The 22225-nt window shown below is 35.0% G+C and overlaps 1 protein-coding gene across 3 annotated transcripts in view; it reads right to left on the bottom strand.

The window, feature by feature from the left end:
* Positions 1-22225, bottom strand: part of LOC145215682 (brefeldin A-inhibited guanine nucleotide-exchange protein 3-like) — a 59495-nt gene that overhangs the window by 33735 nt on the left and 3535 nt on the right. For all 3 annotated transcript variants that reach the window (XM_080084430.1, XM_080084427.1, XM_080084429.1), the window contains 29 exons: positions 21765-21888; positions 20720-20885; positions 20195-20313; positions 19714-19892; positions 18549-18643; positions 17721-17868; positions 14857-15054; positions 14381-14534; positions 13728-13825; positions 13599-13671; positions 12619-12768; positions 11972-12117; positions 11388-11547; positions 10784-10879; positions 10117-10341; positions 9472-9573; positions 8720-8855; positions 8222-8333; positions 7384-7521; positions 5461-5566; positions 4783-4916; positions 4264-4482; positions 3733-3846; positions 3204-3327; positions 2599-2665; positions 2194-2297; positions 1866-1997; positions 869-1051; positions 84-252 (listed from right to left, as the gene is read on the bottom strand). In XM_080084430.1, the coding sequence (XP_079940556.1) occupies positions 84-252; positions 869-1051; positions 1866-1997; positions 2194-2297; positions 2599-2665; positions 3204-3327; positions 3733-3846; positions 4264-4482; positions 4783-4916; positions 5461-5566; positions 7384-7521; positions 8222-8333; positions 8720-8855; positions 9472-9573; positions 10117-10341; positions 10784-10879; positions 11388-11547; positions 11972-12117; positions 12619-12768; positions 13599-13671; positions 13728-13825; positions 14381-14534; positions 14857-15054; positions 17721-17868; positions 18549-18643; positions 19714-19892; positions 20195-20313; positions 20720-20885; positions 21765-21888 (3971 nt within the window). The remainder of the gene's footprint in view (positions 1-83; positions 253-868; positions 1052-1865; positions 1998-2193; positions 2298-2598; positions 2666-3203; positions 3328-3732; positions 3847-4263; positions 4483-4782; positions 4917-5460; positions 5567-7383; positions 7522-8221; positions 8334-8719; positions 8856-9471; positions 9574-10116; positions 10342-10783; positions 10880-11387; positions 11548-11971; positions 12118-12618; positions 12769-13598; positions 13672-13727; positions 13826-14380; positions 14535-14856; positions 15055-17720; positions 17869-18548; positions 18644-19713; positions 19893-20194; positions 20314-20719; positions 20886-21764; positions 21889-22225) is intronic.

Genomic DNA, 22225 nt, shown 5'->3' with positions numbered 1-22225 from the left:
TTACAATATTGGAAGGTTTTAAAAACATAATTTTCTGTCTCTACAAGACAAACGAAAGCAATGACGTCAGCAACATTACGTACCGGCGGATGATCTCAGCCACGAGTTCCATCACCGTCCCGTACATGTGTTTGTAACTGGCAAGGCGTGATGTCACGCTTACGTCATCGTGTTCATAAAGCAAGCGACTGATCCACGAACGAAGGGTGGGTAGGCAAGAGTGAAGAAGTATGTGAAGACAATATGCTGGACCTGTCAATCATCGCAACGTCACAAATTTGCATATTTCGACTTTTTAAAACAAATTGTTTCAGACAGGTTAAAGGTAACACTGTTTTGTGATTCAAACGTACAATGTTTGTTTTTTCCGTAATACATAGTAAACCTAGGTTGAACTGGATTCGGTTAATCCGGTTCTTTGCCTAATCTGGACAAAACTCGAGTTACAAATGATTTGTAATGTGGTAAGGCTTTAACTTATCGACATCGATTAATCTGGGTTTTCGCCTAACCCGGAAAATTTTTTGGTCTAAACCTGTCCGGATTAACCGTGGTTTAATGTAATGTAATTTTTAGTCTAGGTCTAGGAGTTAAGATTGCTAGCGGACATGAAATGGCCAGGTAAACTCTAACTTCGCGAGTTTTGTCGAAGAAACTTTCGTTTTAAAAAGGTGAAAAATATAAACAAAAACACGACGTTTAATATGTTCGTTACGTCATATATATATATATATATATATATATATGTGACATAATAACTATCACTATCGAGTATTAACATTTTGGGACGCTCTCCAAAACACTTAAGTGAAAACCTATCCCTTTTTCGAGTATTCAGATGAACATTATAACCACGCAAAGTTCTTACCTGGCCTGTCCCAGCATTTTTCAAGCAACTTGCAGAGCAGATCCAACGCTATTGGCTGTGTATGGTGCGAACTGGTTAAAACGCTGGTTGACAAACCATCCATAAGAGAGAACCAAGTTGCCATAAGACCACTACTGTCATGTAACAGTGAGCGTTGTTGAGTGGTGGCATCGTTCTTTACATCTGGTTGAATTGGAACAAAATTCAAACATTTAAAATAACTGCAGGTGTGGGTTGGAATCCCACCACAACATATAGATAACTTGGCATATTCTTACTATATGGAAATGTATCTTTAATTCACTGTTACCCTTTCTTGTTGGGCTAAAATCGGGTTGATATTGTTTAAGGTAACTTGTTTATCTAAATACACAGGGTTGCCATACCGTCCTTATTTCTAAGATGTGCCCTTAGGGCAATGTCAAAAAAATATATTGTCGTTATTTCTAAGTCCTTGTTTTTGACTTGTCGTTATTTTTAACTCTTACAAATCAAATCCCTCATAAATCATAGTACGCCATGCGTTATACCGAATCAGCCGGTCTCCCAAGCATTCCCAAATGGCAAGGCACATGCTGTTACAAGTTAAAGTGAACCTACATCTGAGCTGTCGTGAGATGCACGAAGTATTTTACGAACATTTTCTTTTTCTACGAACAAGGAGTTGCTGGAACAATTGTTTTTGGCATTTGATAGGTCATGGCTAGTATAAATGCAAAGATTGGTTAAAATCGTTTCTTTCGTTTTGTACCAAAATTCAATTTTTCGGTTATCCTTACTTCGGGGTCCATGTCGGTGGCAACCCTGCCTATACAGTATTAGGTGTCAATTGTAAAACAACGCACATAATGTATAGTGGTGTATAAATTATATTTGTAAAACAACTTTTTGAGTGTGTATTTCCATAAAAACTGTTTTCTACACTGAAAGACCGCAGGTATCGTATATAACTGCATATATCTAAGGTATTTGGACTTTATGTGTAACAAACACTAACCTTCCCCATCAGTGGGATTTCGAAAACATTCCTCAGCTACTTTTGCAAGTTCTTCAGCGGCGTCTTCGACGGGTTGAACATCTCCTGATAACCACAGTGGAGTAGTAAGCACCTTCCAAGCAAAACCATCACCTAGAAAAGTAAAACAAAAAACAATCATAAATCCAATACTTGATAGCTGCGGACAGTGCATACTGTTTCGACCTATAAGGTTTTATCAGTACAGCTGGTGATAGGAGATTGGCTCTATGGGCTCATGTATTAAGTTTACTTCTTTATACGCAAGTTCTCAAATTTTAAAGAGCGATACTGCATCTAAATGACATACCGGAGCATGCAGGTGTGACGTCAATGTGAGTTGCGTCATTGAACTTTTCGTGTGTCCCGTTCTGATGCATGTTTGTTAAGATGTCAAAAATCTCTTTAATATATCTGTCAAAAAACAATAACTGTAAAAGGAAAGTATGACAAAAATGGTGTGAAAACAAAACAATATGATTAAAGCCATGATGGTGCATCATTGCAAAAAAACAGCTGAAAATGGCTTAGCACCCTAGACCTTGGGCTAGCAGTAATGGAGATATGAGATTCTGAGAGCGCTACAACTTAGTGCAGACTTCCTAAGTGAAAACGTGCGTCATGCATTACATAAAGCCCATAAAAGAGACCTGACTAGCTACCATTGGGGCAATGTGACTGGGCGACCTGAATTGCCAGGATAAATTAGATTTACCTGCAGAGCAATGTGCTTGTTGAACGTTGGTGATTATCATCTGTAGTGATAGAATCTGTGTCATCGTCTGTAATGAAAGTAATTTTCTTTAAATACACGTAGAGAGAACACATGCTATGTCGCAAAACTGTCAGCAGTCGTCATGTTTTTAACTGTGCCACCCTCACTTTAAATATATTTTGTGGTGCCTTTCCTTTACGTTTTTGCATGACTGATTATGTAAGTTTGGCAAATTGCATGACTTGTCACTATCATGTTCAGCTACTATTGCCATTAAGTTGTTGGGTGTATTTTTTGTCGATTTGCTGTTTTGTATTGTTTATTGATTACATGATGTGACACAATACAAGTTCAAATAAAATGGTGCACTTTTTCAAGCTGGTCATTTTATTATAATAGATCAGGACCAAAATATTGAACATAAATCAAAGAAATTACAAGTCTAGGGAAGTTACTTATTACTGCTTTTAAATGTTTTTTTATTGTTTGTTCATTGACACAACGAATTTTGAACAACACTGAGCTGATTTTTTTATTATATGTTACACATAAAAAAATTGCTTTTAAATAACGGTTAATTTTGAGAAAATAAGTCATTAAAATACCTTGGATAGATGTTAGCATTTTGATGAGGCATCTTATACAGTCGTGTGCAGCATTTGCGAACACAGAAGGAGATCGGGATGCGTTGAAAAATGAGTTGAGAACATCCAGAACAGGAGACTTGCTCTGAACAATTTGACAAAACTTTACAAAACAATAGAACCGGTATAAAAAATAGATGCAAATTTCACTACATTTTTAACTAAATTGATTTAGGATTCTTTGACCAAATTTAAGGTTTATCGAAGTTCCTAAGGCTTGCCCGTTTTTACGCATTTTTAGTTTTTCAGTCAACCAATTTTTTTGTCCGTTTTTATGAAGTTTTATTCCATTAAGTAAAATTTTGAATACAACTGCTTTTCTTTTCTTATCTTTACATTCAATCTTAAATTTTTAGTCAAGAATTTTTGGTTAATTATTCTTTTCTTTTTTTTCTCGTTACACAATTTTTAAAACTGTACTTTTTTTACATCCTAATCTTTTTTATGTAATTTTGATCTACTTTATCTCTATACTGATCTAATTACTGACCAGTGGCTGATGATCAGAAAAGGGAATATTTCTGAGTGCGCTGAACAATGGCCTCCAACCAGATGCAATCCGGTTTGAACTGGCTTCAACCAGTTGGGATATGGAACACGCAATCTGTGAGAAAAACATGACACATCTTGACCAAACGGATTTTCACCCTTAATACACCCACTATTATTCTGAACTGTAGTAAACATTCATTGTAATTTTAACAAGTTCCTAATTGGCCAAATAATTTATTAAAATTTCCATTGTTGCGCCACAAAGACCCCAGCCTACGCAAGAGTTTTTTTTTCGTAAGAAAACTATATTTTAAACTTTCTGTCAAATTTGGTGTTAAGTTCTACTAAAGTATGTCTTGTCAGATAGCTTAATAAACTAATCACCAAGTTTGATGTGTAAATTTTGAGAGTAATTTTCAACAAAAAGTGACATTTTTGGCATCGTGAATTAATATTAATAATGCAAAAATTGTTATATTCGTTATTTTGTTTGTGCTAGACTTCATTTTGTGCGTTAGACAAATTTTACCTGGTCCTGTATAACTTGGTCACAATTCTCAAGTTGCATTGCTCTTTCAAACGGTTGCAGTAGTGCCTCGTTCAAATGAAAATACATGGGCTCTTTATCGCCCCATAGCGACATAGTGTGATTACCACGGTCGTCGTTAGGTGTCAGTACAGCGCTGACTGTGTCGTGAATATACGAAATCGCCTGCTTGGCAATTTGATGGTTCGGGTGCCCGACAGCCTTAAATACAAAACTTGCATTAGAACAGACATTGGTGGTATGCATGTTTGCAAATTTAGCGATCACGGCACACTCATACATAAATCATAGTACCCTAGGCCCATTAAACGTGTAATATCGAATCAGCCGGTCAACAAGCATTCCCACATGGCAAGGCATGGGCTAGAAAAAGATAGTCTGTAGACTTTACCAATTTAGCTTCTGATGTGTGGCCTTCTCAAGACCATTTCTGCACTCTTTCTTTTATATACCGTTTTGCACACGTTGAAAATAATAAGTAAGACTGTAATAAAGGGTTACCTTGGCAAAATGAGGGGCTGAAAGGTTCCATACACTTCCTATATGAAGGAGAGGTCGGTTGCAAGATCTTGTGCATCGCAGCATGTTTTCTCCCAATCGGTACAACAGAGGTGTGTCGTACATTTCGTTTGGACCTGCATGGTACCAAACACAGCTTTTGCTTATGGTACAAAAAATCCTTATTTGCATGGTACAAAAAAATCATTTGTCTGTGTCACACAAAAAATCAGTTTTTTCCATGGTAGAAAAAATCAATAATTTGCGTGATACAAAAAAATCATTTACTTAAAATAATAGCAAATTTGCGTTAAATCATTATTCCAATTTGCCTCGGATACAAGATTGGTAAAAAGTTTAGGAAAATGGTACTAATAAAACACTGACATCATTAACTTGCTGCAAAATATGAAAAAATCAAAAACAATTAAAAAGTTTAACTAAAAGTTTTCATAACTATCACAAATTCTAAAGTATTTTTCTTGCAAAGTTTAAAATTTGTGCATTTTGTGTTCGGTCGTCGCATGTAAGTACAATGTCACATCAAATGCAAAAGTCCAATAGTTCATACCACAGTGGGAAAAATCCTTTAGGTCACAGTCCTTGTTCTGTAAATGGCTTTTAATTGCAATCAAGCTTAACATGTGTTAAATAATTAATGACATTGAAAGCTCAACAAACCTGGTTTTGTGCTGTTGCGTGGTGATTTGTGGAGCTGTTCATGAGATGATTGGCACAGCTGTCGTGTGAAATGAACAATATCACTCAGATTGAGTTTCAAAGAAGCCTATTGAAAATTGAAAACAAAATTGCCTATCAGTTTTGTATAGTATATAATTGAACTAAGTTTGCTAGTATTAAGAAACACTATACACAGATCTGTTAAAGTATTGTGGAAATATACCGTTTTTAAATAAACAAAATATTTTGCTTAGCATTTAGATTGCAAGAAACAATGGATAAATCAAAATAGCAATTTGACATCAATAGTGTTTTTTAAAGCCTTGGGTCAATGGATTCAAATGAGTCAATAAACATTTTTCGTGAGTTCAGGACATTCAAAAATTATTTTATTCATACAGATTTCTCTCATACACATTTTCAATGAGTCAGAAAAAAAAACCAAGGACAAAAAGGTTGGAAAACTAGAAGGGTGGCTTAGCACATATTGCCCTTGCATATACACTATAACCTATTTGAAAAAAATAATATATTCCCTACACTTATTTTATATTGGGTCCCATATCACACACTGTCTTTTATAACATTAGTTGTTTCAGCAGGCAGAAACTCATGGGTCCCCACACATGCAAAGTTGTAAATAATGCATTTCAAGAAATAACCATGTGAAAGTTTGGTATTGTAAGGTCAAACACAATGATTGGTACTGAGCATAAACAAACATGCTATGTGGAGTACAAACTATCTAAATTTTCTTCCATTTGGGTATTTTTAAAGGTTTTTCTATTGTATGTTCTACCTGAAAAATGAAGGGGTAAATAGCGAAAAATTAGACTAAAACACAACAATCAGCTGCTATTATTGGAAAATGGCACAAGCTGTCCTAATTTCATTCAATTCAGACTTTGTTAAAAAAATTCACCCATTGGGGGCTAGTGGGGTAAATGTTGGGGCTACAGGTTGGAAAACAACAATCAACAACCATAGATAGCACCCACTACAAGCTGCCCAAGTTTTATTCAATTCAGACATTGTTTAAAAAATTGTCCTATTTTGGGGGGCCAGGTGTAATGGTTTGGGCTACAGGGCAGAACACAAGAATCAACACCAAAAATGGCATACTCTACAAGCTTTCCAAATTTTATCCAATTCAGACATTGTTTAAAAAATTCCCCTTTTTTAGGGGGCTAGCGGGTAAATGTTGGGGCTACAGGTTGGAAAACAACAATCAACACCTAACAATGGCACAATGGACAAACTGTCCAAATTTCATCCCATTTGAACAATACTTAAACAATTCACCCTTTTTGGGGGGCTAGTGGGGTAAATAATTGGTCTCTACTCCAAAACTAAAAAAATATCAAATCACAATAACCCAATCCACAGTCCTGTAAATTTTTGTCCAAATCGGCAAATGTTTAAACATTTGGCCACTGGAGGGGCTTTTGAGCAACAATCGTTGATGCCTCTGACGTCATAAGGCTGTTAACACCCCCTGAATGTCAACTGCAAAAACATCCACCAACCAACCCACAAACACTAGGAATGAATATATGGTTGCCTTTATAACATCACACAAAACTAACGTTTGTGGTGCGCACAAACCACATTTTACATTTTTGGGGCTAGCGGGGTAAATACTGGGGTTATCATGACAAACGAAGCAGATGGCACATCTACATAACTATATCTTCCATCTGTGAAAGTTTCATCCAAATCCATCAAACATTTCAGGGCAAAAAGGGGTGGACAAACTTCAGGGAAGAAAAAAAAAAAAAGAAAAAAAAAAAAAAGAAATCGAGTAAAATCAAGATGTGTCCCCTTCAAGGAAGGGGACCCATAAATACTAAAGACATTTGGTCGTTGACATTTGTCTGTTATTATTCATAATTCAAGTACTGTGTAATGAATTTGTGTTAATACCTGTTCAAACATTTTGTCAATTTTACTTGACAGGGCATAGATCGCTTTAATGGTCCTTTCCTGAGTAAGGAATCCCAAACTGGTCAATTGTGCAGCACCTGATGATAAGTTTCCCCATCTTATGTCATTCGAGTTCTCCTAATAAACCAAATAAATTGTTGAGCACTAACAGGGTTGGTTACTATAGGTGGGTGAAGTTAGTACCTGAATACTCGGTTTAATGCAATGCCTCGTATAATAGTGAGCGCAGCACAAAAATTATAAAATACTTTCCTTATGCATATAAAAGCATTGAGCCAATACATGATAAGCTGTAGACCAGGGGTGTCCAACTCGAACACACCGCTGTGCCAAATTTTGTTTTGGAATATACTCGCGTGCCACTGCCTATAAGGTCACATCAGTGCAGCTGGTGATGAGAGATCAGCGGTATGAGGTAATGTAGCCGCCTTATGACACTCCATTTTGTTGGGAGTAACAGACTAGCTCATACAGCCGGTCTGTCGTTATCAGCGGCACTAATGAGACCTCCTAGGTTGAAACATTGTGCATTGTCTGCAGCTTTCTTTACGCAGTTTGGCATAATAATCTAAAAACTGCACCTTCATTTAAACAAACATTTTCACTTGGCCAAATTAGTCTTTTTATCTATGGTTAGCCTACAAAACCTCATTTTTACTCAAAAAATATTGTTTAAGCTCTTGCAATGCAGAAACATATTTCACAATCGGGTGTACATTAAATCCATAGTCATCAAATGTTGCTGATAGTGATTTCGAACTACTGAAGCATTTACACAAACCAACGCATTCTGTGTTTAATGCTAGAGAATCTTTACCTTGACAAGTGCATAAATATCAATATCTGGTGATCCCATGGTATTGCACCAATCCCCTTTGGGTTGGTCTTTGTAAGCGTTTGACTCCAAATGTGACACATATGATACCACTCTGAAAAATAAACAAAGTTACATGTCATAAAATATTTTGAAACACTGTATATATACAGATCTGAAAATGCTTATGCCATCATCAGTGATATGAAGGGCCACATCAGTTACACCTGTTTGGCTGTTTATATACAATTGAGTTACAGAAAAGTTGTGTTTAATAGAGCAACTTTTTTTTCAGCAAAACACAGAGGAAAATAGCTACATTGCCACTTTTTTCTATATTTTATAATAGACTGTAACAAAAACTTATGTTTTAATTAAACAGAAAGCCGATCTTTTTCAATCTGAACAGCTTTTTTAATCACATCACTAGAAGAAATGGCGGCAATTTCTAAGATTACAGTCATGACACACAAATCGAAAACAGCCACATCGCTTAGCAACCTGAACAGAGATTTCCATCTGCTTGGCGAGTGACACCCGACTTCTAATGCCACATCAATCACGGCATCCATACACAGTACATGACACATATGGAGTCTGTGGTGGTCTGCATGAAGCATGTCACCCTCTTTGCCATCTGTCGAGGAAAAATCATGTTTACACATAGCAAGCGGTAATGAATAAATAAAATGAGTTTCATGTACTTCTGTAAACAGGGAAACAATACAAAAATATATTGTAAAATGTATTTTTTGTGACACAAAGTTGAGAGCCTCTTGGGGGGCTGATGTGGCATATGTCAGAAAGGATTTAAACACACTGTGCAACTCAAGTGGTTATGAACGGGTATAACTGATGTGGCCTCTCATATCACTGATGATGGTATGAGCATTTGTTAAAATGTTTGAATAATGAAACATGTTGCTTTTTACACATATTTGGGCCATTATTTTCCTCAATAAACTGTGCTGCAATATGCTATAAACTAATTTTTCAACACTAAGTAATATTATTTAGGAATTTCAAAATGCGCATCGTATATTTAAGTACAACTGCCCAAAAACATTTTTTATCCACACTATCTGCAATATGATTAGACACTGAATTAAAAAAATATATTCAGCACCTAATGAGCACGAAACAGCTCATAACTCATATTGATTGGGATTTAAGGATTGAAAAGCTACAAAATGCAATTAACAGGGTTTAAAATGATGCATAATTTATGAGTGCAAAATATATGGATCACCTACCATTGATTGTGCTGGGTTTAGAAGGGTATTGCACCAAGTAATCATGTGGTATACATGCTTCCACCATTTGTCCAAGCACAGCACCAGCATACGAGTGTATACCTGTAAATTTTTAGTTTTTGTAAGAAATATTGCTGTTCATTTTAGAAGTGAAGTGCAATAAAAGACACAAAATGAAAATAAACATCCATGGACTTCAAACAGAGCGATGGAAAATTGTTCAGTGATTAACAATTTCATTATTACTGTTTTTAGCTTAAACAACAAAAATACTTTCGAATAAAATAACCTTTTGCTTTACAGGCAATTGTATTTATATGTTACTCTAACGAAGATGTTTCAAATAGCATTTCTGAAAATCAGATAAATTAAACACAATTTATGGTAGAGCATTTTTACTAATTTGGTATGCTATTGGTTTTAAAATGGTATTAGTGTCATAGTAGTATAAAAAAATTTCATTAGGCCATTTGTGTTCTTAACAAAAAAACAAACAAACTTGGCTCTATATTTTTTAAACTATCCAATGCAAAAACCTGTGGCATTTTAAACTTGATTTAGGTAAATTACCAAGGTATTGTCAACCGATTAACCTGAAATTTGTTTTATTTACCCTTCAACACTACAGTAGAACCCAATGGTTACCTAAGGAACATGTTAACTTGACTGCGCAACGAAGGCCGTCTAGACTTGATATGATGATGTCATGTTCTCGGGACGTTCTCATTCGCAGTGATGAAGGTGAAAACACGAGATAGAGTGAATTTGAAATCCTTCCACTGGAGTCTTGAACATTTGCAAATGAACTTTGTACGATATCTAAGATGAGATTCCATGTGGAAACAGCTACTTGGCGGGCGAATTCGCAACCTAATAAAATGATACTTGAAAAATATTGTAACAAAGTACATTAAAACATATAACTGTTTTTTTAGTGGATCCAAACACACTGTAAGCAGTATTTAATGTATGCAATAAGGTCACAGCAGTATCGCTTCAAAACCTGTTTTTTTAGTAAAATTACAAAGTCATATTACACTGATATAATAAATATCCCCTAAAAAATATAACTCAAATTAATTTAAGGACTAATGCTAAATTTTTTTCTGTGAATCAGAAATTTGTCTTATATGGAGAGTGTGAATTCACTCATTTTTGACAAAAATATACAAAAACAAAATCATCTCTTACAACCAATTGCACAAAAAAGTTATACAAGTGAGTTACATAAACTGTCACAAAATCACAAATTTGCTAAAAAAAATTAATTGTGGAATAGAAGAGTGCTAATTAGCAAATAATGCAAAGTCACCTGTTTTGGCAGCCTGGTGTTGATGAGTAGAACTAGGAGAGGTGGGAGAATTATTAATCAACTTGATGTGCTCCGGTTTAATGCTACCATCAATTTCTGCAAGAAAAAAACGTGCAATAAAACACTTCAAAAAAACACAAACAAAAATGCCAACAGCATTACTCCTAAGTCAAAGTTCTTCACAAAAAAGTACAATGCTTGTTAGTAAAGATGAATACACTCATACTGGGATCAGTCCTGAGTTTAAACCCCACCACAGGCTAGATTTTTCTAGTCTGTGCCTTGCCATATGGCTGGAGACTGTCTTGGATTGGTATAATGCCGTCAATGGTGTACTATGTGTATTAGTATGGTGTAGTTATGACCGATCAATTTAAAATGTTCTTTCTTGTTGCATTTTAATCAACAGCACTGAAACCTTGAGAAAGAAAAGCAAAGTAAACTTCCAAATTAGGCAACGATCTGGATTAACCAATGTCGATTAGTTAAGCGTTACCACATTACTAATCATTTGTAACTTTTGTCCGAATTATGTGAAGATACGGATTGACCAAATCCAGTTTAACACATTTACCGTACAATAAACATTAAGCAATAGAATTACCGATCAAAGTGGTGATTAATGGAACTATTGGATTGCTTTCACTGATGTTGTATCCAGCCTCGGCAAATAGATCGGTTGTGATGATTTGTTTGAAAGTTTCTGACAACCAGGATTTGCTCAAATAAATTCCACTGGTTTGTTGATAGTTAACCCACTGGCTCTAAAACACAAAAATCACCACTTTAGTAAAAATCTGTTTCTAGGAAAGGTCAAAATATGAAAATCTTCCAAACATCCAACAAAAATGAGCAAAAACATAAAAAAACTCTTGAGTCATTAAATGCTTCCATACTATATTTAACCAATTAGTGATGCTGTACAATTTCCCGCCTCTTAAAAAATCGGTCATAAAATGTTATAAAGGATTCTTGAATTAAGTATGAATTTTTGATTTATACAACAAATGACAACACAATTTTATTATAATTGCAAAATTATATGGCAAATTTTTTTTTGTGATTTTTGTGGACAAAATTTAGACAGTACAAATATGCAATGTTTTTAACATCATTTCAACACACAAACAATATAATAAATTGATACCAAATCGGTATATAGGAAATATTTTTAACCTTTGTTAGTACCTTTATACATGGCAGATGCGCTCCCGAGCCTGTGTAGTGACCATTCAAATGCAGACGCAGAGCTAGGAGTAATGTTGCATAGGAGAGAATATACAAGCTGTCAGCCTGCACGGATAAACACTCCACCTTCCATGTTGCATAGATTTCTACATAAGACCAAATACTTTTGAAACTAGTAAATTTACCAATAGAATTCTATACAAAACACCCTTTCGAACACTAGTTATATATGTTAGCAGGGCATGAATAAGCAAATTTAACGCTCGGGTTAGTTTGTGCAACTGCTCGGCCGAGCATTAAAAACAGCGATGCTCGGTACCGACTACTCGGGTTCTGGCTTGGCTCGGCCCTTTCCTGGTCAACATGACTAACAAAAGTTTTGGTTTTGGGATACATTCTGGGTAGCAAATACCACTGTTTCAATTGCTGTTAATGCAAGCAGCTATTGGCTGTAAATGTAATACATAATAAGAATGAAATACCCAACTAACAAAAACTTTTAATTCAATGCATTCTTTACCCCAATAAAAGCTGTGATTCTGCCACACAAGTGCGCCGATTTAAATATTAACATATATCAACATATAATCATCAAGCAAAACTTGCATATTGAGTTAGATTTTTTATGAATAAAAACAAGTTCTTACCATGGCAAAACAAAGAAGCTGCTTGCTGTAGTTCTTGATCAACAGTTGCAATATCAGGAGATTTCAGGAGTTGGGGAAGGATTTCTTGAATATACTTGATGTGACGTCTGGCGATAATTCGATCTCGTTCTTCTTCTGCACTTGGGGTTACTAAAGGATAAGAAACAATACAATTGATTGGTTTCAGTTTAGGCTAGGTTAGATTGAAGCCTAAATTTCTATTATGATAGTATCTCAGGCAGGGGTGGAATTCAATTTTGTTGTCAGCCGGTTCTATCACAAAAGTCATATTTTTCAGCCAGTTCTGTTACAAAATGTCCATTGACAGTAACCAGTAATGCTACATGATTTGCTGATCTCATACACTGATGTGTCAAACCTATGGAAGGCATGACACCGAATTAAGACTTGTGGCAGACTCACCACTAAGCCTGTGTAACACAGTTGGTTGAGCGTGAATCCCAGGAAGACTCCTATTGGGGTTCAAATACAACTGTAGGCATAGATTTTTCTATCCTACGCCTTGTCATACGGGAATGTTTGGGAGACTGGCTTGATGTGGTGTAATGTCTTCAATAGGCCTGGCGTACTATGATTTATAAATGAGTATGTCGCCACTGGTCTGCATTAGCGCTTGAGGGCTGAGTCCAGTATGTATTTATGTTCATCTTTTTCTAACATGTTGAGCTAAATTTCTATGATGTTGACTTTTAAGAAGTAGGTTGAAATATTGTGAAAGGTATTGACAAAAAATGTGTCACTTTATATTATAAGATAAGAATTGAATGCCTGTGGGTCAACTTGATGTGGCTTATTTGGTTTGTGGGAAAATATATTTCAACACACAGCCAAAAAAATAACCAGCAACAGAAAATCTGCCCTTCATGGACGATATGTTATATATCATATGTTGGTGCACCAAAAACCCTTGTGGATAGATATTGCTAGAAAAAAAATCAATTTTATGCAGCATTACTTACAAGACTCCGCATTCAATTTACCACCAGATGAAACAGCTTCCTCCATATATTTGTCAATGTCTCCATCTGATTCCTACATGTAGAGCATGCATTAACTTTTCAACTCATTTTCATATTTAGGTGTTGTACCTTATGATATGTGCCATTGTCGGATTCATTGTCAGTTGCAGTGTCTGTGGAGGTCGTAGATGAGGCTGATGACAGTTCTTTGTGTATTTTCGCAGCCACTGGACAAAAGCACAAAGCACGAAATGATTATTTTATACACCTACTTTAAAAAAAAAACTATACATTTTGATCACCAACCAAAATTTGCTGTTCCATTTTACCAAACATAAGATATATTGACACTGAAACAATATTCATTGATCTTACTGTATTGGGGAATGGCACAACATAGCAACATGTTTAGTATGAAAACATTATTGTGGCTATTCAAAAGTTTGAAAATGTTGCTTTTCATGTCTACATGGGCCCTACACCCATAATGGGATTTGTAACAGTAGAGAAAGTCAAGAAAATTCCTGTAAAACCCATCAAAACTGCAATTTGTTGTGCTTTTTCCCAGAGATTAAAACGAATTGAATGTTATAGATGGAGTAATTGATTTTATGTTTTACACAAATTGTAACCACTGTGAATTTGTTTTTTCTTAAAACCCATCAAAACTGCAATTTCTTGTCCTTTTTCCCAGAGATTTAAATGCATTGAATGGTATAGAATAGATGGAGTAATTTATTTTATGTTTTACACAACTTGTAACACTTGCGCGTTTTTTTTACCTTCATCCATTTGTAAAGGTTCCTCCCCTTCTGCTGCAGACTGATAGCATGGGGATGCAGGGGACCTCAAATCTTCCGAGGACATCCAAATATCATCATCTTCTGACAAATAACTTCGATGCATGTCACTTAATGACTTGAACATAGGTGGTTTCTGCAAAATAACCCGTATGTTGTGTCCAAATAACAATAATACTTCACATTTTTGTTTATAGATATAGACGACCGTAAGTACATACCTAACTTATGTAGTATCTTAAAGATATTGTTAATATTAACCTAGGGATTGGGATTCATAAAGGCCTGATTAGATGGGGTCAACAAAATTAATTTATTCTAATCCAGTGTTTATTATTTCAAAATGTTTAATATAAGACACAAACACGATTCCAAAATACCCTGTCTCTAATTATGTTTCTGAATGCTGTTATATATTTTTCAACAAAAATTCCCATAGTCACAAAACTTAAAAATACCTTTTGCTGCAAACTTTCAGATTCATCAAAATCCTGTGTCTCGTTTTGGTCACTTTTATCAGCATGCTTGTTGTCAGACAAATTTATTTCTTCAAGTTGATCCTCTGTAGCCGAAACGAGGTTTTCTGACGAACTGTCATCCGATATCTCTTCATCAGACAAGGTGGGTGTGATTGGAAGTTGAAAAAAATGCATGATCTGTAAGGAAAAGTAGCAGTGAGTTAGGATGGGCCAAAAATACAAATGTTCTGTTTGGTTGAACACCAAGCATAATGCTCATGTGCAAGATGCATTGCAACATCACAAAAATTCCCAATTTAATGCTATTATTGTAGCTTTCGAAGGTCCCTTATGACACCAGCTGTGTATGAAGCAGCAGAGGCCCCAGAAGTACACAATTTTCCATCATCTAATGCAGGGGTTCCCAACCGGTGGTACGCGAGTAGCTTCTGTTTTGTTCACAAAAACCTCAATTTGCAACTTTATATTTTGTTTGTCTGGTTTTGTTTACAAAAAAACAGTCCCCAGGCCTATTGTCATTTTTACGTAACTATTCCTGTTGTTTCAAAATACAGGTCATGTCAATTCTCAACAAAAAGCATAGTTGCTACTTGCTATGAAAAGCCGAACAACGCTGCGGCACAGTGGGCGTTAAATATGTCAAATGATTGCTCTTGATAGATATATCTACTGTTTTGGTGCTTAAGATAGCGTTGAATGAAATATGATTCAAACAAATTAGTTGTTCTGCAAGAAGTGGTACCATAGAGCACTGTAGAGCACAATAGTGCTCTATGGTGGTACGCGTGGCAGTGCAGAGCGTCCAGGTGGTACGGGATCGTAAAAAGGTTGGGAACCCCTGATCTAATGCATTTAAAAAAAACAGTCATTTTTGTTCTTGGATACCCTTTCGCACACTAGTTCCGTATGTTAGCAGGGCATGAGAATGCAAACGTAATGCTCGGGTCAGTTTGTGCAGCTGTTCAATCTAACCCTGGCAATAAAAACAGCGATGCTCTGTACTGCGTACTCGGGTTCTAGGAAACTAACAAGGATTTATTTTGTGTATAATATGCTGGCCAACTAACAAAAGGATTACCAGGTGAAAAGTAGTAGTAAATCTAATATTATTGACAAAAACTAGAAGAGTGGCTTTCTGATATACTTCCATTTTATATATTCTATACGATATTTACCAATTTACTATACACATCATTTGATCTACACATATGATTGTTTTTGTAAACAAAAACTAATGGGTCCCCACACGCATGTTTGTGCGGATTTACGGTAAACAAATGTTGCGGTGATTTTTACATTCTTAAGGACAAATTTTTAGAAAGCATTAACCCAACAATAAAAAAAATTGTTCGTATTCTTTTTGCACTATTCATGTAATTACAAAAACATTAAAAAAACGTAACAAAGACTTAAATCTAATCTCTTGCTTTAACCCAGATATAGTCCTCCAAGGTCGGGCAATTTTTTTTAGAAAGCTGTAACAGTTGTGTTACAGACACTTTAAATTAAAAAGCAATTTGCTACAAGTGTATACATAACAAATTGTTTTTCATTTAACTTTGTTTCGCAAAATGAGTACCATTGACCTGTAGTAACCTCTCAGGGTGCACACGCCAAACTACTGTTTGACCTTTTGACACCGTTTTCAATAGCACGCCGTCATTCGTGTGCAACAATACTGTTAAGCCTAATTTATACATGCCTTGAGTATTGACTCCTAAATTGATTGTTAAAAAAACGCTACGTTATGAAGAAAGTTCTGAGCTGTGTTTGTAATACCGACTAGTTGACCTTAAGTAACCCGTGATCATGCGGCGGCCAACCTGACAGCGAGCATTTAAAAAAACATTTATTTGGCAAAAAAGTCAAGTTAATTTTTTCATCTTAACTTTTATTAACAAAGTTTTTCTTGACATATACAAAACCGAAGCACGGTTATTAGGCTTAAATCACGTCATAGGTGTAAAACCTTCGCCAAAACTAAAAATGTGAGTGATAACTTAATAAAACGACATAGCATTGCTGTGCAAAACAGCTGATTTCTAATCACTGAAACGATGTCTCGTAAAACGTCTGTCCGACGTCAAGCTGAGCCCTCCCGCTATCGTAAACCAGTGAGTTACTCTCTTGGTACTTCTGCCTACAGTGTCTTTCTTGACCAAACGAGCGTTAGACACATTTACGTTTCGGGGGCCTGCGGGTGAATCTCTGGGTCATACGGAGTCAAAATTCACATGGACCATCTTTAGACCAATATCTGTAATGTGTATAAAATTGAAAAAGTTTGAACCATTCTTTCTTGACCAAAACGTGGGAACAATAGCCGTGCTAAAAATTTCACGTTTTGGGGTGCTGTGGGTGAACCGAGGGATCAAACGGGGTCAAAATTCACATGGACCATCTTTAGACCAATACCTATTATGTGTGTCAATTTGAAAAAGTTTGAACCATTCTTTCTTGACCAAAACGTGGGAACAAATCCGCGCTAAAAATTTCACGTTTTGGGGGGCTGTGGGTGAACCGAGGGTTCAAACGGGGTCAAAATTCACATGGACCATCTTTAGACCAATATCTGTAATATGTGTAAATTTGAAAAAGTTTGAACCATTCTTTCTTGACCAAAACGTGGGAACAAATCTGCGTTAGAAAGAAAAAAAGAAAAAAGAAAAAAGAAAAAAGAAAAAAGAAAAAAAGAAAAAAAGAAAAAAAAAATATAGACAAAAACAATATGTGTCCCCTTCAGGGAAGGGGACCCATAATAAATGGCATACTATATTTTTACAGCACTTATTTAGAGAATTTCAAACTTGATTTTACTCAGAAGAACAATATTCAACACTTACCTGTTCTTCGCGAAGTCCGTTTCCCTTCTTGGCCTCTTCGAGTGTCTCTAAAAGTTGATTGACAGCAGATACAGATGATTGAATGTTTGTTACTTGTTGGACATTGTCACCAGATATATTACACGACTGGGACATAGCGTGTATAATTCTGTAAAATGTTTTACAATAGTTTTGTCACGATTTATGAAAAAAGTCCCATTATGTAGTGATACCAACAACATTTTCAATTCGGTAAAAAGAATAAAAATGGAACGCTTAAATTATAAACTGAATTCCAATCCATATTAGTCATAAAAGATACATTTTTTGCATCTTAAAAATTGGAAATTTTAAAATAAACTTAATTCTAACTAAATGCAGCATTTAGTGTTTGGTACAGGATCTATCCCACACGTAGTAGGCATCTTTTTTGTCCACGATTACTGATTATATATAAAATTATATGTAAGAATAATTGACGAAGCAACAGTGCTTTCTAATCAAAATCAGTCAACAAAGTTGTTAAACGATATATATTTCACCCCAAAAGACTGATTTTGATTAGGAAGTCACTGTTGCTTCGTCAATTATTCTTAAATTTGCAGCAGTGTGTGTTTCAGGTAAAATTTTATTTTAATTTAAATTAGTTGTAAAATCGATGTTCCAATATGTCTCAAAACCTTACAAAATAAAATTACCAGTTTTAAACAATTCTAAAAGTTGTAAAATTTAAACAACATTGTGTTTCAGGTAAAATTAAACTTAATTTATTATAGTTTTAAATTATATGTTTTGTTGCATCTGAAAATAATAGAATTTACAAAATGGACGAATTACACAAATTCTTACAGTTGTAAAATTCCAGCGGCATTTTGCTTTTCTTCCACATCTTGTATTAGAAAAGGGCCGGCCAAGTCAAAAAGAATTTCAGGTTTCTGCCACAGCTAATAATATATGACAGATTGACAGTGTTAAATCTTAATAATATTGGACTGTTTTATAAAAACATTTTATTGTCTGCGGGAGATTCGTTAAATAACAAAACTGTTTCAGTGTCAAAGCTTGTGGTTCTCGACCAAATAGGCAAACATAAGAGTAACAGAAACCACCCTAAGGAAAATCACTGAAGCTTAAAAAGGCTGGTTATTTTGTACAACTCAAAAATTTCTGGTTTCCCCCAACAAGCCAAGCATGGAAAAGTCAAATACCAAGCTCTATGAGGTAAACCCAGTGAACAATGAAGAGGTTACTAAGTTACTTCAAAAAATGTGTAAGCCTACATTCAGCACAATTTAATGAATTCAATTATATGATACAACAGATATTGTCTGATAAACACCAATTAGGCAGTTGTTTGATAAAGGTGTTTTTACCATTGACACCTTGGGCCAAAGTCTCTGTAAAACACAAGTTGTCCAACAGATTGTTACGTGATAGAGCCTCATGGACGCCAGTTCTCTCATGGACGCCATCTGGCAATTTATGTGTTTTTTCCAATACTCGCTGTACCATTTTGGACACAAAATGGCGTCCATGAGAGCAATAGAGGCTCTATGATAGAAAAATAGGCTGGACAATATGTTTTATAAAGACTTTGCCTTTGACAGGACATAAAAACTTTTTATTACCGAATTTTTCCTAGGTTTCCTAACCCAATAGTGGAAATAAATTTTAATAAAACACCCCATGTTAGCTGTAAGCTGACATATTGGAGCAAAATGGATAATAGGTACTTAAATCATAATCAGAAAATCCATTGAAAATTGCGAAGAGTGCTTTGTACCCATAAAAACACAAATGCCTCCTAAAGAAATGCATTATTCCGAATTGAACTGCAAAGAAATCTAGCCTGGGTTTGGATATATATAAACCCAAAACAGGAGTCTTTCCAGGCAACAGTCTCTACACAGGCTTAGTGGTGAACCCAGGTTATAAAAATCTATCCTGCGATAGGGTTCGAACCTATGTCAGGACTGTACTCATCTTATCATATAAAATTCAAGTTCACACATACCTGTTTCATGATAAGATATGGGACTCCATGTAATGAGGAAGCTGCGCTTGACAAGAGATGAGTGAAGATAACTGCAACATGGGGTCGTAACGAAGCAACGCAGCCAACTAGACGCACAAGTTCTATGGAGAGCAATGCAACTTTTCTATGTAGCATCAATGAGCGAGTAACCATCAGTTCTAGAAGTGGAAAGATGTTGTTTGTATTAAAATACAAATTTGGTGATCAATTTTTTGGTCAATGATAGCTTTTAGTAAGTTTAAAGCAAATGTGCAGAAGAAATTTTAAAATCATATTTTATAACAATTAATACATTTTTAAAATACATATTTATTCACAATATTTAAATAAAGATACTAGGCCTCAAGGTATCAAATACTATTTTTTAATTTACACTGTTAGAGGCACCTCATACGATTATTATCAGCGTCGTCAAAAAAATTGGCCTCTATATGTCAAGATGCCTTTTAAAGTAATTTACTTTTCGAGTTGTTTTCTTTATTTTTTCTGATTAGAAATCTTTTTGAAGTCATCAGTCGAGTTTTGCTTCCAACTTGTGAAAGGCAAATCACTGAGGCAAGGGTAGGACAAAGATCTTGCCTAAAAACAAATTTTCAATCAATTTTATGCATACATTTTTAATATATAAGTTGTTACTGTCAGGCATAATACTAAACTTAGAGCTCTTCTGCCAATTGTATTTTGTACCGATGTTTCAACAGCCTATACAGGTTGCCTTCATCAGGAAAAATAACACTAAATATGTGTAGTACAGCGCACAATAAACAAAAGAAAAAAATCAAACGCAAGCTAGTTAAAATTTGTTACACATATATAATATACCTGCTAGTTATGATTTTATTCAATTACTTTTTTAGTGTCTGACAATAAGATACTTTGTGACGCTAGCAAACTTTTAAAAAACATTGTTTACTTTACATCTAAATTTTATTTTAAATATTAGTTAAGACTATGGCGATTAAATAAAAAACAACTTTCAACACACCTGACTAAATTTCCAAACATGCTGTGTTTTCTAACAAAAGATGACTTTAATGTTTTCAGCACAGACAGTAAACATTCAAGATACAAAGCACGTTGACTGTCCGATTCTGATCTGTTAACTTGCTGCAAGAAAAACTTGGCTAATCCAATCACGTCCACCAGTTTATCTGTAAATATAATTATGCTTGCCAAAAAAGCTAAAAAAAAGTGGTAAACCATCAGTGATAGTTTTATCATTTATTTTTTTTCATTTTCTTTTTAAAACAGAAATATTAAATTTACCCTTCAAAAAGCATCATCAGTTTCTGTTTTATTTAAACCGAATTTGAAAAAGCATTAAGCCAATAAACAGAAATTGCTTATTAATTTTTAAAAAATAACACTCTCGTCAAAATAAGACATGTGTTAAGCACAGCAGTGTTTTTAGAATTAATATTTAGACTGACAAAATCTTGCATTAAAGTACAAATATTTCAGTTGTTTGCACTTTTGTCAGTAGATAGAGTTCGATAAATCTGTCCAACAATGGATTTTGTTGTTACATAAATCACCACACAAAGACTCCTAGATAGACATGACATTTCAAAGACAGCAACGAAAAGGTTGAATGGTGAAACAAAATGCAAACAAATCCAAAAACACTCAACACTACTCAACCATACATATATTTGTGGAAAACAATATTTTTACATTTTATGTTTTGGGGGGTCTGTGGGCGAACCACTTGGTCATCTAACCTTTGGAAGAATCAAGTTTGGATAACTACCTAACATGTATGTAAATTTTACTAAGTTTGAAACACCCTTTCTTGTCCAAATGCATGGAAGAAACCAGCATTATACAAAAAAAAAAAAAAAAATGAATATCGACAAAAACAATATGTACTAATTAGAAAATTAAGATGAGCATAAATTCATAACTGGGATCAGCCCCGAAGCGGCTATGCAGACCAGCGATCACGACACACTCATATGCAAATCACAGTACACAAGGCCCATTAAAGGCGCCACACCGAATCAGCCGGTCACCAAGCATTTACCATATACCTGCATGCATGCCTCCTTTAATATCAGCTTGGGCAAGTTTGTCCACGGCCTGACTAGCGAGACTCTCAGCTGCACAGTGGACATCAGAGTTGACATTCTGCTTTGCACAGCTTGCCGAACAAAACTAAAGCGGAAAAATCATAAATAGAAACATGTCAGACTGAAATTACTTGCTCTGTGCTGCATATATTGGCATTTAACTGGTAGATTTACAAGTTGATTGTAAATCTTTTGTGCATACATGATTATAAAGAATGTTTTTCTCAATATTTTGAAGTTACAACAAAAAAAAACATGCAAAAACTGTGAATTGTTAATAATACAACAAAACAGTCGCTTTTTTCCAGCAAATTTTAAAGCTAATACCGCACACACGTTTTTCACACAAATGAAAAATTAATAACAGAAAACAAAAGGGCAAAAATTGTTCAAACAAAAATACTCATAAAAAACAGCTACAA

Source organism: Phallusia mammillata, chromosome 2, assembly GCF_965637545.1.
Source record: "Phallusia mammillata chromosome 2, kaPhaMamm4.hap1.1, whole genome shotgun sequence".
Lineage (NCBI taxonomy): Eukaryota > Metazoa > Chordata > Ascidiacea > Phlebobranchia > Ascidiidae > Phallusia > Phallusia mammillata.
This window is presented reverse-complemented; position numbering and strand designations above follow the sequence as displayed.